Below are 12063 nucleotides of genomic sequence, written 5' to 3' on the forward strand. Positions count from 1 at the left end.
ATAAGTGGATCAAAGAGAAGGAGCATTGCTGGCAATGCGGACGTTCACACTCACCTGAGGCCTGTACCCTGAAGAAGCCATGCAACATATGCAAAGAGCTTCACCTCACCATACTGCATGAGGCTGTCCAGAAAGAGAGCAGGTCAGTCCTAATGACTGTGGTTGAGTCTGACACCATCTACATTGACCAAACAAGCCGCCCACACAAGCTGTTACTGAAGGTGATGAAAGTGGTTCTTCACAACGCAGGCCAAACCTCAGAAACTTATGCCATCCTGGATGATGGGTCTGAGAGGACTGTCATTTTGACTCCAACTAGGTATGCAACTAGGTCAAAGCAGGATCATCAGGTTGTAGAACTACTGGAGGCAAAGACCATAAGAGTAGACATTAATGGAGTACAGCGTTACGCAACCCCATTACTTCGGACCCGAGACTTTCCACTCTTCCAAGGCACCAAGGAGGCAGTACTACCTCACCTAAGATGCATCGAGCGATGACTCATCAGAGATCCTGAACTTGCAGAGGTTCACAGTCTGCAGATACAGAAGTTAGTGGAAGCAGGATATGTCAAGATACTGACTGCAGAGGAAATTGAAACTTCTCAAGAGTCCTGGTATTTACCACACCACATCATGCAACACAATGGAAAGAATCGTCTAGTGTTCAACTGCTCATTCCAACATGACGGCCTGGTGCTCAACCATTATCTACTTCCAGGACCTACCCTTGGTCCATCACTGCTGGGAGTCTTGATCAGATACAGACAACATGTTGTTACAATTTGTGGGAATATCAAGGCAATGTTCCACCAGGTTCATCTCCTGCATGAAGAGAAGCCACTTCTCTGTTTTATATTATATTTATATGCTTATGTCTTTATAAACCTCCCTTTTGGTCTACGGGAGTTGCCTTTTGAGATACTTTTGGATTGGGGCCCCAACTTCTGTGGTGGGGATGCCGAGCTGAGAGAGTATTGAAGCCATGGAGCCTTCCCTCAAACAACTGCTTGCTGACCAGAAAGTGACTGAAAAACCTGAGGTCTTGTCAAATTTAAATACAATAAATGACATGTCAGCTCTGCATAAATATTCAAATGTATATGAATATGTATATATATTTCTTTGAATGGAATATGTAAAATGTTGTTGTATAGTTCTGTCTGTCTGTCTCTCTCCCCCTGCACACCCACTTTTCTCTTTGTCTGGTTTCACATGCAAAACACGTCGAACCACTCTCTCCTCCACAGTCCTTTCCGAATCCCAGAATGCTTTGCGGAGGAAACAGTGACGTCACCCTCGGTGATTGGTAACCCTACACTTCGGGAGATCAAGTCAGTAAAGAATTCTCTGCATGTGGTGCTTGGTGATCGCACAGTTACTGAACCTGTGCTGCGTACTGTTCTAATTGAGGTGGAGGAGATCCTTAACTCAAAACCACAGGGGTGCGTGTCTTCGGATGTTGCTGACCCTGATCCGATAATGCCCAATGTACATTTAAGGTGGTATTCCCCTCACATGACTTGCTTAGCCGACAGTGATGGCGCCATAGCCAGATCCTCGCTGACCTCTTCTGGGCCAAATTCGTGAGATTTTACCTTACAAATCTCCAGCTCCGCCAGAAGTGGCAGGCAGACTGCACGGATTTGACAGTTGGCCAGGTTGTCATGATCGATGATCCTCAGATACCTTGTGCACAGTGGCCAACTGGTAGGTTACAGAAGTCTATGAGGGATCAGATGGTCGTATCCGTGCTGCCAAGATTCAAGTTCAGGGCCGGAGTTATGTTCGTCCTGTGGCCAGACTGATTCGTCTCCCTTCCCACAAGAATGACAGTGAGGACATTGAGAAATAGTTTGTTATAGAAATTTAGGGGCAGCTGTGTCAGAAAGTCTGTTAGCTTGTGATATGTCGCCCTCTAGTGTTCATGTTTTGTTCATGCCGTTTCTGGAAATTTCCTTCGGTAGCCATTTTCTCCTGCAAACTTATAAACAACAAACCTCCTCTCCTTTCCATACCGTTTTTCTACACCATCCGTGCATCAATGCAGAGATGTAAGTTTCCGATTTTGTTCACGATTAATTCAGGATGAATTATATAATACTAAGATCAACATTTAACTGTATTTTTCATGTTCATAGTGAATGTAGCTCTTCAGTTAATGTTATTAATTAAGTTAATGCTGTTCCTCTGTGTATGTAAAGATATTGCTGATGCAGATCTTATTGTAAAAATATATATTTCTGTTTATTTACAGACCACGGTTCATTAACACGGGCAATTAAAATGAGCAATTAACAAAGGCAATTAACAGTAATTTGCAAGGAGAATGAATAAACATTCAGTTGTGGAATATTGTTTCTAGCGTCCAGTCATCTGATCGTGACTGCTGTCCTCAGGAACTTGTTTACTTTACCTTACGCTTACGAACTGGTGTACCTGCACCTACGTGCTAACGAGGTCCTCACCCTCTTTCACATGGGGCACAGGAAACAGTTCATTCACCTTTTGTGCAACATGGGAGTGATGGCCACTTGCAACATCAGCTCTACCAAACAAATAACATCACATTCGGCCTCTGTGCCATGGATAACATCAGTCCTTTGTACTGGTAGTTGGCCTCCACAAAGCCTCGCTGGTACAAGGTACAAGCAGAATACAAGATTTTCCTCACGAAACCTGCAGAAATATCTGGGCTAACGCTACACACGTTTGCCTCACAAATACAGAGAAAGATGTCTCCTGGATGGCTGTGAGTCGGTGTCTCCCCACCCGAGTGTTCATGTATAGAATGGGCTTGGCCCTGTTTGACACCTGCCTGGGAAGGCAGTGCCCCTGGGCTTGCAGGGTCTGGCTCTTGTTCTGTCCATTCCTCCACAGGTTTGCCGTACCTGGGCAGATGACTGCCCAGCAGATCCTGTATGAACCAGCCGTAGGACTGACTTCAGCTACTCTGAGGTGCTGGTGGCGTGTCGTCTGCGCGTTGAAACAGGCCCAGTTGGAGGGACGGAAAATCTGCTTGTTCAATAAGCAGGAGCTGGACCAAAGACGATCGCACAGAGGGCCATGGTCCTAGTACGAGATCATGTCAATCTGGAGATCCACCAGAGGGGCAAGGAGAAAGCCATGAAGAACTGGAAAATTCATCATCTGGGGGAGCTTAGAATCCCATGATGGGACCCCACCTCCGTGGTTGGATACTCCCCCTGCTGGAGCCCGAGTCCAAGAGCTTTATTTCTTTTACTGATTCATGATTGTTTTATAAAAACAATTTAAACTGTTTTTAAAACATTGAATTGTTAATTTGTATCCTGATTTGTTTTTGTTTTTTTGGTGGTTTTGTATTTTTATGATCTGGTGTATTGACCGTCATTCTTTCTTTAAATGCATTGGATTGTTTTGTTTGGTTTCTAGATGTTTCTTTTTTATGTTTTTGTTTATCCAGTGCATTAACCATTACGTTTTGCAATGCACCAGATTGTTTTCATTAACCTTAAGATTTTTTGAATATTCATTTTTTTGGCACTTGATATAATTTAATGTAATGTAATTATGGATTATTCCCCTGTCACTTGGTTTTGTTTTAAGTTCTGTAATGATTTATGTCAGGATTTTCAATGTTTTTTTTAGGATTTAAAAAAATAATAATCATAAGTATTACAGTTTTGAATGTTTTTATTTGTAATACTACATCCAATAAAACAGTATCTTCCATGATGGGATAAAAACTCTGTATACAGCGGGGCACGAGTAGATCGAGTGCCCTCCGCTGAGGACAGCAGCAGCAGTCCACTGCTCTACTAGCTCACAGCTAGAGCAGGGTCACAGACCTGCTGTCCAATAAACTACCCACAGAGCGAGGCAGCGAGATTCAGCCTGAGTGCCGTGCGCTGGGGACAGCGGCAACGTGCCCCCTGTTCCACTAGCACAGCTAGAACGGGGCCACAGACCTGCTGTCAAACTAACGACATACACTGTGGGGTACAAGAGCCAGCTCATGCACCTCCCATGTAACACAGGAGAAGTTGACACCTGCCAATTATAACTAAGGCTAAGGCAGCGCAACAGCAGCTCATACTGTTTTGGGATAAATGAACAATGTACACAGCAAGGCAGCGAGCTGAAAACAGCGGCAGTGGCCTTCCAGTCTACTAGCAGAACTAGGACTGGACCACAGTCCTGCTGTCTACTGTGTGGGGAAAATATAGAAATCCTATTCTGCCTTTGTCCTTGGTGTGCTGTTACTCCTCACTCGGTTATCAGCAGCTCACATTCCTTTCTTGCAACGTATTAACTGCAAAGTACATTCTAATGCAATTGGCAATGTAGAGGTTAATGATTATTATTCATGAGTAATAATCATAATATTGATAAGATGGGAAGGCGTAGTTTAGAATGCCAATGGAATCACTGCTAGTTATTAGAAATGACCATTCAGACACTGTTTGTAAAATGTTAAGGCCCCTTGAGGGTATGTCCCAGAGGGGGTATAAAAGCTTTGTTCTGTCTCAAAACTTTCGGGGAACAGTGTCATGCTGGCCTAAAATCCTTTGAGTTCTGTGTTGCGCTGTTCCTCCCGTGCACGTAATAAATTCTGACTAGAACTCCCGACTCCAAATCTTTCTTCCACCACACTACACATAGTATTTACAAAGCAGGTGAAGAGTCGAAGAAATCCGGAGAGATATATGTTTCCAAGCAAAGGTTTTTATTACATGCAGCTGCAAGGAAGAGGTTCAAGAGGCGATCTCAAGAACAGTCTTAGAGAAGTTACAAACTACAGGCACTTTTATGCAGACCAGACAGGAGAGAAAGATAATGACAGGTTGCGTATGCAACCCCGGTTATCTGAAAAAGGAAGCACTGCCCAAGGGGGTGGGGATTCTGCACACTTCCATAGGAACCTGATCGAAACGTCACTCTATCAAAGCTGCCATTGGCCCCTTTGCCTGTCACTCAGAACAGGTCCCTTCCCACTTCCTGTTCTATAAAACGTGACGTCAGCGCAGGTTCGTCCTGCTTCCTTTTTCAGATAATCGGGGTTGCATACGCAACCTATTGTTATCTTTCAAGTCGGAAGCACTGCCCAAGAGGGAGGGGTTACTGTAGAGCAAAACTGTCGCAAGGGAGGAGGCAGCGAGCTGATAAGGGAACCAGCCCCGAGGTGCACCGCTAGGGGGCCTCAGCAACACAACTCCAGACAGTAGTCTCAGGGGTCCCATAGGGCCGCACCTGAGCTGTCCAGTAGAGAGGACCGTAGTCACGCAATCAGCATATACAAAGCGGGGCTACAGAGGTTAACTCTTACGCCCTCCGCATACAAGAGCAAGGCCGGCTTCTCTACTAGTGCAGCTAGGAGCGAGGCCGTAATCTACTTGCACAATGTCTGGCGCGGGCAATCAAGCACTTGTGCGGCCTTCGTGCAATATCATGGCAGTGGACCCCTGATCCAATAGGAGCGGGGCCACAGACCCAATGAGAAAAATACAATATAATACATAGCTGGCTAGTCAACAGAGTAGCCGAGCTGAACAATATAAAAATATTTACATATCGCGTGACAGCAAGACCTTCATGTGGAACACAGGAGCAGTTCACACCTGTCGAATAGCGCAGCTAACGCAAGGCAACTACAGCTCTTACCGTGTGAATAAATTAACTATGTACACAGCGGGGCACTGGAGAACTCAAGTGCCCTCCACTGGATGACAACAGCAGCGGTTCCCTGCTCTATGGCGTAATACAGCCACAGCGGGCCACAGACCTGCTGACCAATATACAGAGCGGGGTACAGGCCAAATGCATGCACCCAGGTCCGGTTCAAGACATTTGGAGGCCCTAGGCAAAATTTATGTTGGAGGTCCCCCTATTGATTGGTGGACTGATTGGTGTGACTTAGATTTTTAGATTTTTAGAGATAGCAGACAAGCAGGAAGAGATGTGAGAGGGGATGAGAGGGTCAGAAGAGGGAGAAGACATCAGCATAAAAGTGGTAGGAGAAACCATGGGATGCGATGAGGGGGCCCAGGGAGCGAGTGTAGAGAGAGAACAGGAGGGGGCCCAGGACGGAGCCTTGAGGAGAGGCTGGGGGGTGAATGAAGAACCTCGCCATGTCACATGGTAGGTCCGGTCGCTGAGGTAAGAGTGATCGACGGTGTCAAATGCTGCGGAGAGATCAAGGAGGATGAGGACTGAGGAGAGGGAGAGCACAGCTGAGGGAGTCAGTGACTGCCAGGAGAGCCGTCTCAGTGGAGTGAGCTGTGCGGAAGTCGGATTTCAGAGGATCAAGGAGTGAGTGTTGGGACAGAAAGTCAGAGAGCTGACGGTGGACTGCCCGCTCGAGAGTGTTTGAGAGAAAGGGGAGTAGGCAGGACCGGTTCTAGACATTTGGAGACCCTAGGCAAAATTTTTGTTGGAGACCCCCCCTCTTGATAGATGGGCTGGTGTGCCCAATGCGGGTCAGGGCTCCCCACCCAGGATTCAAGACACGAACCACCAGCGCTCCACACCGCAGCGGCACCGACATAGTACAGTGTTAAACCCTCTACACTAACAGGCTGGGCTTCTTACCATGGCGGGATTGACACTATACTACTTTTAGTGAGGGGTTACGTCACTTTGTAACCAACTCATTATGACACGAATGAGCCCCGTAACACTCACGTATAGGGATGTTACGGTTATAGAGGCCCCACCTCCAACCCGAGGCCCTAGGCAATTGCATACAGGTAGTGCCAGCCCTGGGAGTAGGGAGACAGGGCAGTACAGTAGTTCTGAGGAGAGGTGGCATCATGGGTTGGTTTCTTGAGCAGTGGGATGACAGCAGCTTGTTTAAATGCAAGTGGAAACAGCCAGAGAGGAGGGAGCTGTTGAGGAGGGAGGAGATGAAGGAGAGAAGATCAGGAGCGGTTGCTTGGAAGAGGCGAGAAGGGAGAGGGTCCAGGGCACACGTTGTAGGTTTGTGACGTAGGAGGAGAGCAGAAACTTCAGCATCTGAGAGAGGTGAGAATTAAGAAAAGGAAGCTTGATCGGTGGGAGGTTTGGATATGATGGGAGAGGAGGGGGGACTGTTGAAAAGCCTGCGGATGTCTGCAATCTTGGAGGAGAAGAAGGAGGCGAAATCATCAGAAGTGAGAGATGAGGGAGGAGGAGGGGGCAAGGAAGGAGGAGAAGGTGGAGTAGAGTTTGCGGGGGTTGTTGACAGTGGATTTGAAGAGCGATTGGAAGTAAGACTTCTTGGCTGAGGTGAAAGAGGAGGAGAATGTGGACAGTAGAGAGCGGTAGACTTCGAGGGCAGCTGGGAGTTTGGTCCTTTTCCACCTCTGTTCGGAGGAAACGCAGACTAGTTCAGGTTGAATGGAGAACAGCAGAGAGCGAAGGCTGAGGAGGGGAGGGACGGGCAGGACGAGATGTGAGAGGACAGAGAGAGTCAAGGGAGGAGGTGAGTGAAGAGAACGAAGAGGAGGTAGCACAGTTGACAGATAGATGGGAAAAACAGTCAATGTAAGGTAAAAGAGTGAGGGCAGTGGAGGCAAGGGTGGAGGGGGAGACAGAGCGGAGATTACGGTGGAGGGTGACAGAGAGGGTGGGTGGAGCGGGGAGGGAGGGAGGGAAAGGGAGAAGGAGATGAGGCGGTGGTCGGAGATGTCCATGGGTGTCCCAGAGAGTGTCGAAGGGGAGCAGCCTCTAGAGAAGATGAGGTCTAGCTGGTGGCCCATGTGAGTGGGGGGAGACTTACAGGGGAGAATCATCTCTGGGCTCTGGGCCCAGGCCTAATGGCTGCCTCCCCTCTACACAGTGGATCAGAGACCAGCAGCAGGAAGAGCACAAAGATCTCATATTATATAGTCCTGTATCTTGGCTCTTCCCTCATGGAGGGGCTGTGGTCACTCAGGGCTCCTCTGTGTGAGAGAGACAGTGTGCGGTGTTAGCAGTAGTAATAATACTAATACAAACAATAATACTACTAATAATAACTGAGCCCCAATTGGCGACATTTCAAGAACAACTCGCATAATATCATATAACTATAATATAAATGTATTAAGTCTTTGAGAAATAGAGGCTGTCGGGAGTAAATTCGGCAGAAAAAATGCTCAAACGCAGTCTGAGAACGAGGCTGCGGGCTGCTACAGCGTTATGGTTTCAATCAGGTCCGCACAGACTGTAGAAATACACAACGCAAGCCCCTCGTTTGTATTCATTCTCTAGTATAAGCATAGAGGGGTTGAAGCTACGATGTCTGGAAGAGGAAAGGGTGGAAAAGGACTCGGTAAAGGAGGCGCAAAGCGTCATCGCAAAGTGCTGCGTGATAACATCCAGGGAATCACTAAGCCCGCTATTCGCCGCCTGGCTCGCCGTGGCGGAGTCAAGCGTATCTCTGGGCTGATCTATGAGGAGACCCGCGGAGTGCTGAAGGTGTTCCTGGAGAATGTGATCCGTGATGCCGTCACCTACACCGAGCACGCCAAGAGGAAGACCGTGACCGCCATGGATGTGGTGTACGCGCTGAAGCGCCAGGGCCGCACTCTGTACGGTTTCGGAGGCTAAGCGACAATCTGCCCGATCATCTCGAAACACAAAGGCCCTTTTAAGGGCCGCCCACACTTTCTGCTAAGGAGCTTGACTGTTTTCTCTTTAGTTTTCCGTTATATAGTATGTGGAGTGGCACACATTTAAACTCTAAGCTTCAATATCCTCATCTGGATTTGTATTTCACTTGATGCTAAAGTGTATTTGTGACTAAATTTGCGAAGTTATCGCAACGATTAAGACCATGTCTGTAAAGGCTTCTGTGTCGGGGTGGACAGGAATATTAAAATATATTTTCTAAGAACTAATTGAGCATTGATGTCTCACTGTTCATGAGTTTAAAACCAGACAACCATACAATGTTTAAGTTTCCATTTACCCACAAACGCATGTAATATAAGTGTGTGGGAATAGTGGCTCGCCAGTCAGCCCGTCTACATGTCTCCTGCCTCGCTCATCCAGACGGTTATGTCGCTCTTCTCTCCTCCACGTTTAACTTGGATGTATTACAACCCCGTGACAATCGACTAAACAAAGAAGGATACAGATTTAATTATATATATATATATATAGGACTTGTTTTTGATACACCACTTCAAAACGTGTAATTTGCTAATATATGATCTGTTTAAATACTGAGACAGTTTGGAATGTAAAGTTGGAGATGTCTTCACGATACTCCTGAGTGTTTTGGTGATAAAAACATGTCGAAATGTATTCCCTGGTGTTTGGAAGTGACTGGATATTAGAACATGACATTTACGAACGAGAGCAGGCCATTCGAACCATCGTGCTCGTTTGGAGTCAATCAATAGTGTTCGGTTTCCTTCTCAACGTCTGGTTGTCACACGGATTGCTATTGGTACAAGTGTAGCCAATCAGAGGCCATAATGATGATTCCAGTGGCGCTAACCAATCACTGGCCTTCTCTCGTAATACTAGATTATTTGCATACGGTTACTATAAATTCAGCGTTTGTTGGGCGAAGAAAGTATTATATCGCAACCATGCCTGAACCAGCGAAGTCTGCGCCCAAGAAGGGCTCCAAGAAAGCCGTGACCAAGACGGCGGTGAAGGGCGGTAAGAAGCGCCGAAAGTCCAGGAAGGAGAGCTACGCCATCTACGTGTACAAGGTGCTGAAGCAGGTGCACCCGGACACCGGCATCTCTTCCAAGGCCATGGGCATCATGAACTCGTTCGTCAACGACATCTTCGAGCGCATCGCCGGCGAGGCCTCCCGCCTGGCGCACTACAACAAGCGCTCCACCATCACCTCCCGGGAGATCCAGACCGCCGTGCGGCTGCTGCTGCCCGGAGAGCTGGCCAAGCACGCCGTGTCTGAGGGCACCAAGGCCGTCACCAAGTACACCAGCTCCAAGTAGACCGGACCCGCCGCCACCCCGCCAAACCCAAAGGCTCTTTTAAGAGCCGCCCACTCTGTCTGTGAAAGAGGTTCCGTTTAGTGTTTACTTTTACCTTGTATTATTCTTGCGTCTTAGTGTATGATATCTGCCCCGCCCCGGATGTATGTATTAAGTGTTTTCTGGCTGGAAAAGTGACCGTGTAAAGTATACTTTATGTATCTATTTAATGTCCCTGTTAAAAGCATATCTGGATGTCCATGACACCTGAAGAGTTTGCAGTTTCAAGGCAGAAACCTATCTTACTTTCGAATGATAAGACAGGGAGCAGCGTTTGGGAGTGTAATATACTGTAAGTTATGTAACGTATTTTATACATGTGCTTAATTTGATTTATTAACAAACTGGGTTTAAACATAGTCAATACCAACAGCTCGCTGTGCCTAAAGCTGCACGGCCAGAGACTCAATCACAGCCAATAATCTCACTGGCGCAGCTGGTGGCAGAGTCGGGAGTATTCATGTTAGGGCAGGCGGACGCTTCGAACTTCTCTCCGCATCAAACGGAGCTCTAGGTTAAGGCAGCTTCACTAAACCGTAATGCCAAACGACATCACTATTATCCCCCTGAAAAATACAACAACCAATGCGTACGTTATACATTATTTAGAGAAAACATGAGTAGCGGGTGGGTTATTTAACTGCTCGCACATTCTATAGACTGCATTTGTGTAAAATACAAACAAACAGACATAGCCTTAGTATCCAAAATGAAACTGCCCTCTGAAAGACAATTGTGTGGCTCTGAAAAGAGCCGTTGTGTCTCCGGGCGTGCCTGGGTCGGGTGTCAGGGTCTAGGCTCGCTCTCCGCGGATGCGGCGGGCCAGCTGGATGTCCTTGGGCATGATGGTGACTCTCTTGGCGTGGATGGCGCACAGGTTGGTGTCCTCGAACAGGCCGACCAGGTAGGCCTCGCTGGCCTCCTGCAGAGCCATGACGGCCGAGCTCTGGAAGCGCAGGTCGGTCTTGAAGTCCTGGGCGATCTCTCGGACCAGGCGCTGGAAGGGCAGCTTGCGGATCAGCAGCTCGGTGGATTTCTGGTAGCGGCGGATCTCCCGGAGAGCCACAGTGCCGGGCCTGTAGCGGTGAGGCTTCTTCACTCCGCCGGTGGCCGGGGCGCTCTTACGGGCAGCTTTGGTCGCCAGCTGCTTCCTCGGCGCCTTCCCGCCGGTGGACTTACGCGCGGTCTGCTTGGTTCTGGCCATTCTTTACTGATATCTAAGCAACAACCTAGAAATGAAACAGTAAAGCGGGCGCTACGCTTTATAAAGAGGGAATACCCTGGAGCTATTGGCTAAACCTCATTCTGCCTGATGATTGGTTAGAGTTTGAATCCTAAGCAGTGATTGGGCATTTTGAATTCAGGCGCTAGTAAGTGCGTTCTGTCTCCTCCCCCCACAGCTCCTAAGCGAGCAGGCTGTTTCACTGCCCCTCGCTCTCTCCCTCCCGCCGTTTCAACACTAGTTTAATTCGGCCTGATATCAGTGCATGGGGACTATTACTATCGCATATCTAATACTTTAATAAATGAGGTTACAAGTTGAATGTGTACCCCTGTATTTAAGACATGATCTTATTATAAACTATATTTCATTGTTCCGTTTAAGAAGTCACCTGGATTGTTTATTCCAATCCCTGTAGAAAGGTTATTAAGATTTAACAGCTAAAGATAATTGCTGCTGGCAGCGTGTGACGATGCAATAATGGGGGCTTCGTTGTGGTTGCACTCATTTCAACTGTGTACAGTTCATGAGGGCGATACGTGTGTGATTGCGCATTATGTTAATAAAATAAACGACAGGCTTTGAAATACGGAGTGGAGACGGCTTCAATAAGTGTGTATAGCCTGATCAATATAGGTCGAGCAAGTCGTGTAGTTACAGCACCACTCGCAGAACAGATGCAGTACATTTTAAACTGCTTATTTTGAATTAGTGTAACAATCACCGCATACATTATGTATTTAGTGCAATATATCGTGCTTTTCAAATGAGAAAGTAGCACTTGGCATAAAAGGGATCAGTAATTTAACTACCGAGCTTACAACCCACTGTATCGATTTACACTAAATTACTTCACTTAAGTGCTTTCAACAGATGAATCTCGATTTCA

The 12063-nt window shown here is 47.3% G+C and overlaps 3 protein-coding genes across 3 annotated transcripts; 2 read left to right on the forward strand and 1 right to left on the reverse strand.

Moving 5' to 3' along the window:
• Positions 1-8211: 8211 nt before the first annotated feature.
• LOC136756698 (histone H4) lies at positions 8212-8601 on the forward strand. The gene has a single exon (XM_066712340.1). It carries the CDS (start codon positions 8238-8240, stop codon positions 8547-8549), a length of 312 nt encoding a protein of 103 aa, XP_066568437.1. The 5' UTR covers positions 8212-8237; the 3' UTR covers positions 8550-8601.
• Positions 8602-9523: 922 nt separating this feature from the next.
• LOC136756359 (histone H2B) lies at positions 9524-9964 on the forward strand. Its single transcript, XM_066712316.1, has one exon. The coding sequence runs from the start codon at positions 9539-9541 to the stop codon at positions 9911-9913; it is 375 nt and encodes a 124-aa protein (XP_066568413.1). The 5' UTR covers positions 9524-9538; the 3' UTR covers positions 9914-9964.
• Positions 9965-10685: 721 nt separating this feature from the next.
• On the reverse strand, positions 10686-11210 carry LOC136756407 (histone H3). The gene has a single exon (XM_066712320.1). The coding sequence runs from the start codon at positions 11154-11156 to the stop codon at positions 10746-10748; it is 411 nt and encodes a 136-aa protein (XP_066568417.1). The 5' UTR covers positions 11157-11210; the 3' UTR covers positions 10686-10745.
• Positions 11211-12063: the final 853 nt, after the last annotated feature.

Source organism: Amia ocellicauda, chromosome 1 (assembly GCF_036373705.1).
Source record: "Amia ocellicauda isolate fAmiCal2 chromosome 1, fAmiCal2.hap1, whole genome shotgun sequence".
Classification (NCBI taxonomy): Eukaryota; Metazoa; Chordata; class Actinopteri; order Amiiformes; family Amiidae; genus Amia; species Amia ocellicauda.

What these genes read in the sequence shown, in the direction of transcription:
- LOC136756698 (XM_066712340.1), top strand. Translation starts at nt 8,238, where the DNA reads ATGTCTGGAAGAGGAAAGGGTGGAAAAGGACTCGGTAAAGGAGGCGCA.
- LOC136756359 (XM_066712316.1), top strand. Translation starts at nt 9,539, where the DNA reads ATGCCTGAACCAGCGAAGTCTGCGCCCAAGAAGGGCTCCAAGAAAGCC.
- LOC136756407 (XM_066712320.1), bottom strand. Translation starts at nt 11,156, where the DNA reads ATGGCCAGAACCAAGCAGACCGCGCGTAAGTCCACCGGCGGGAAGGCG.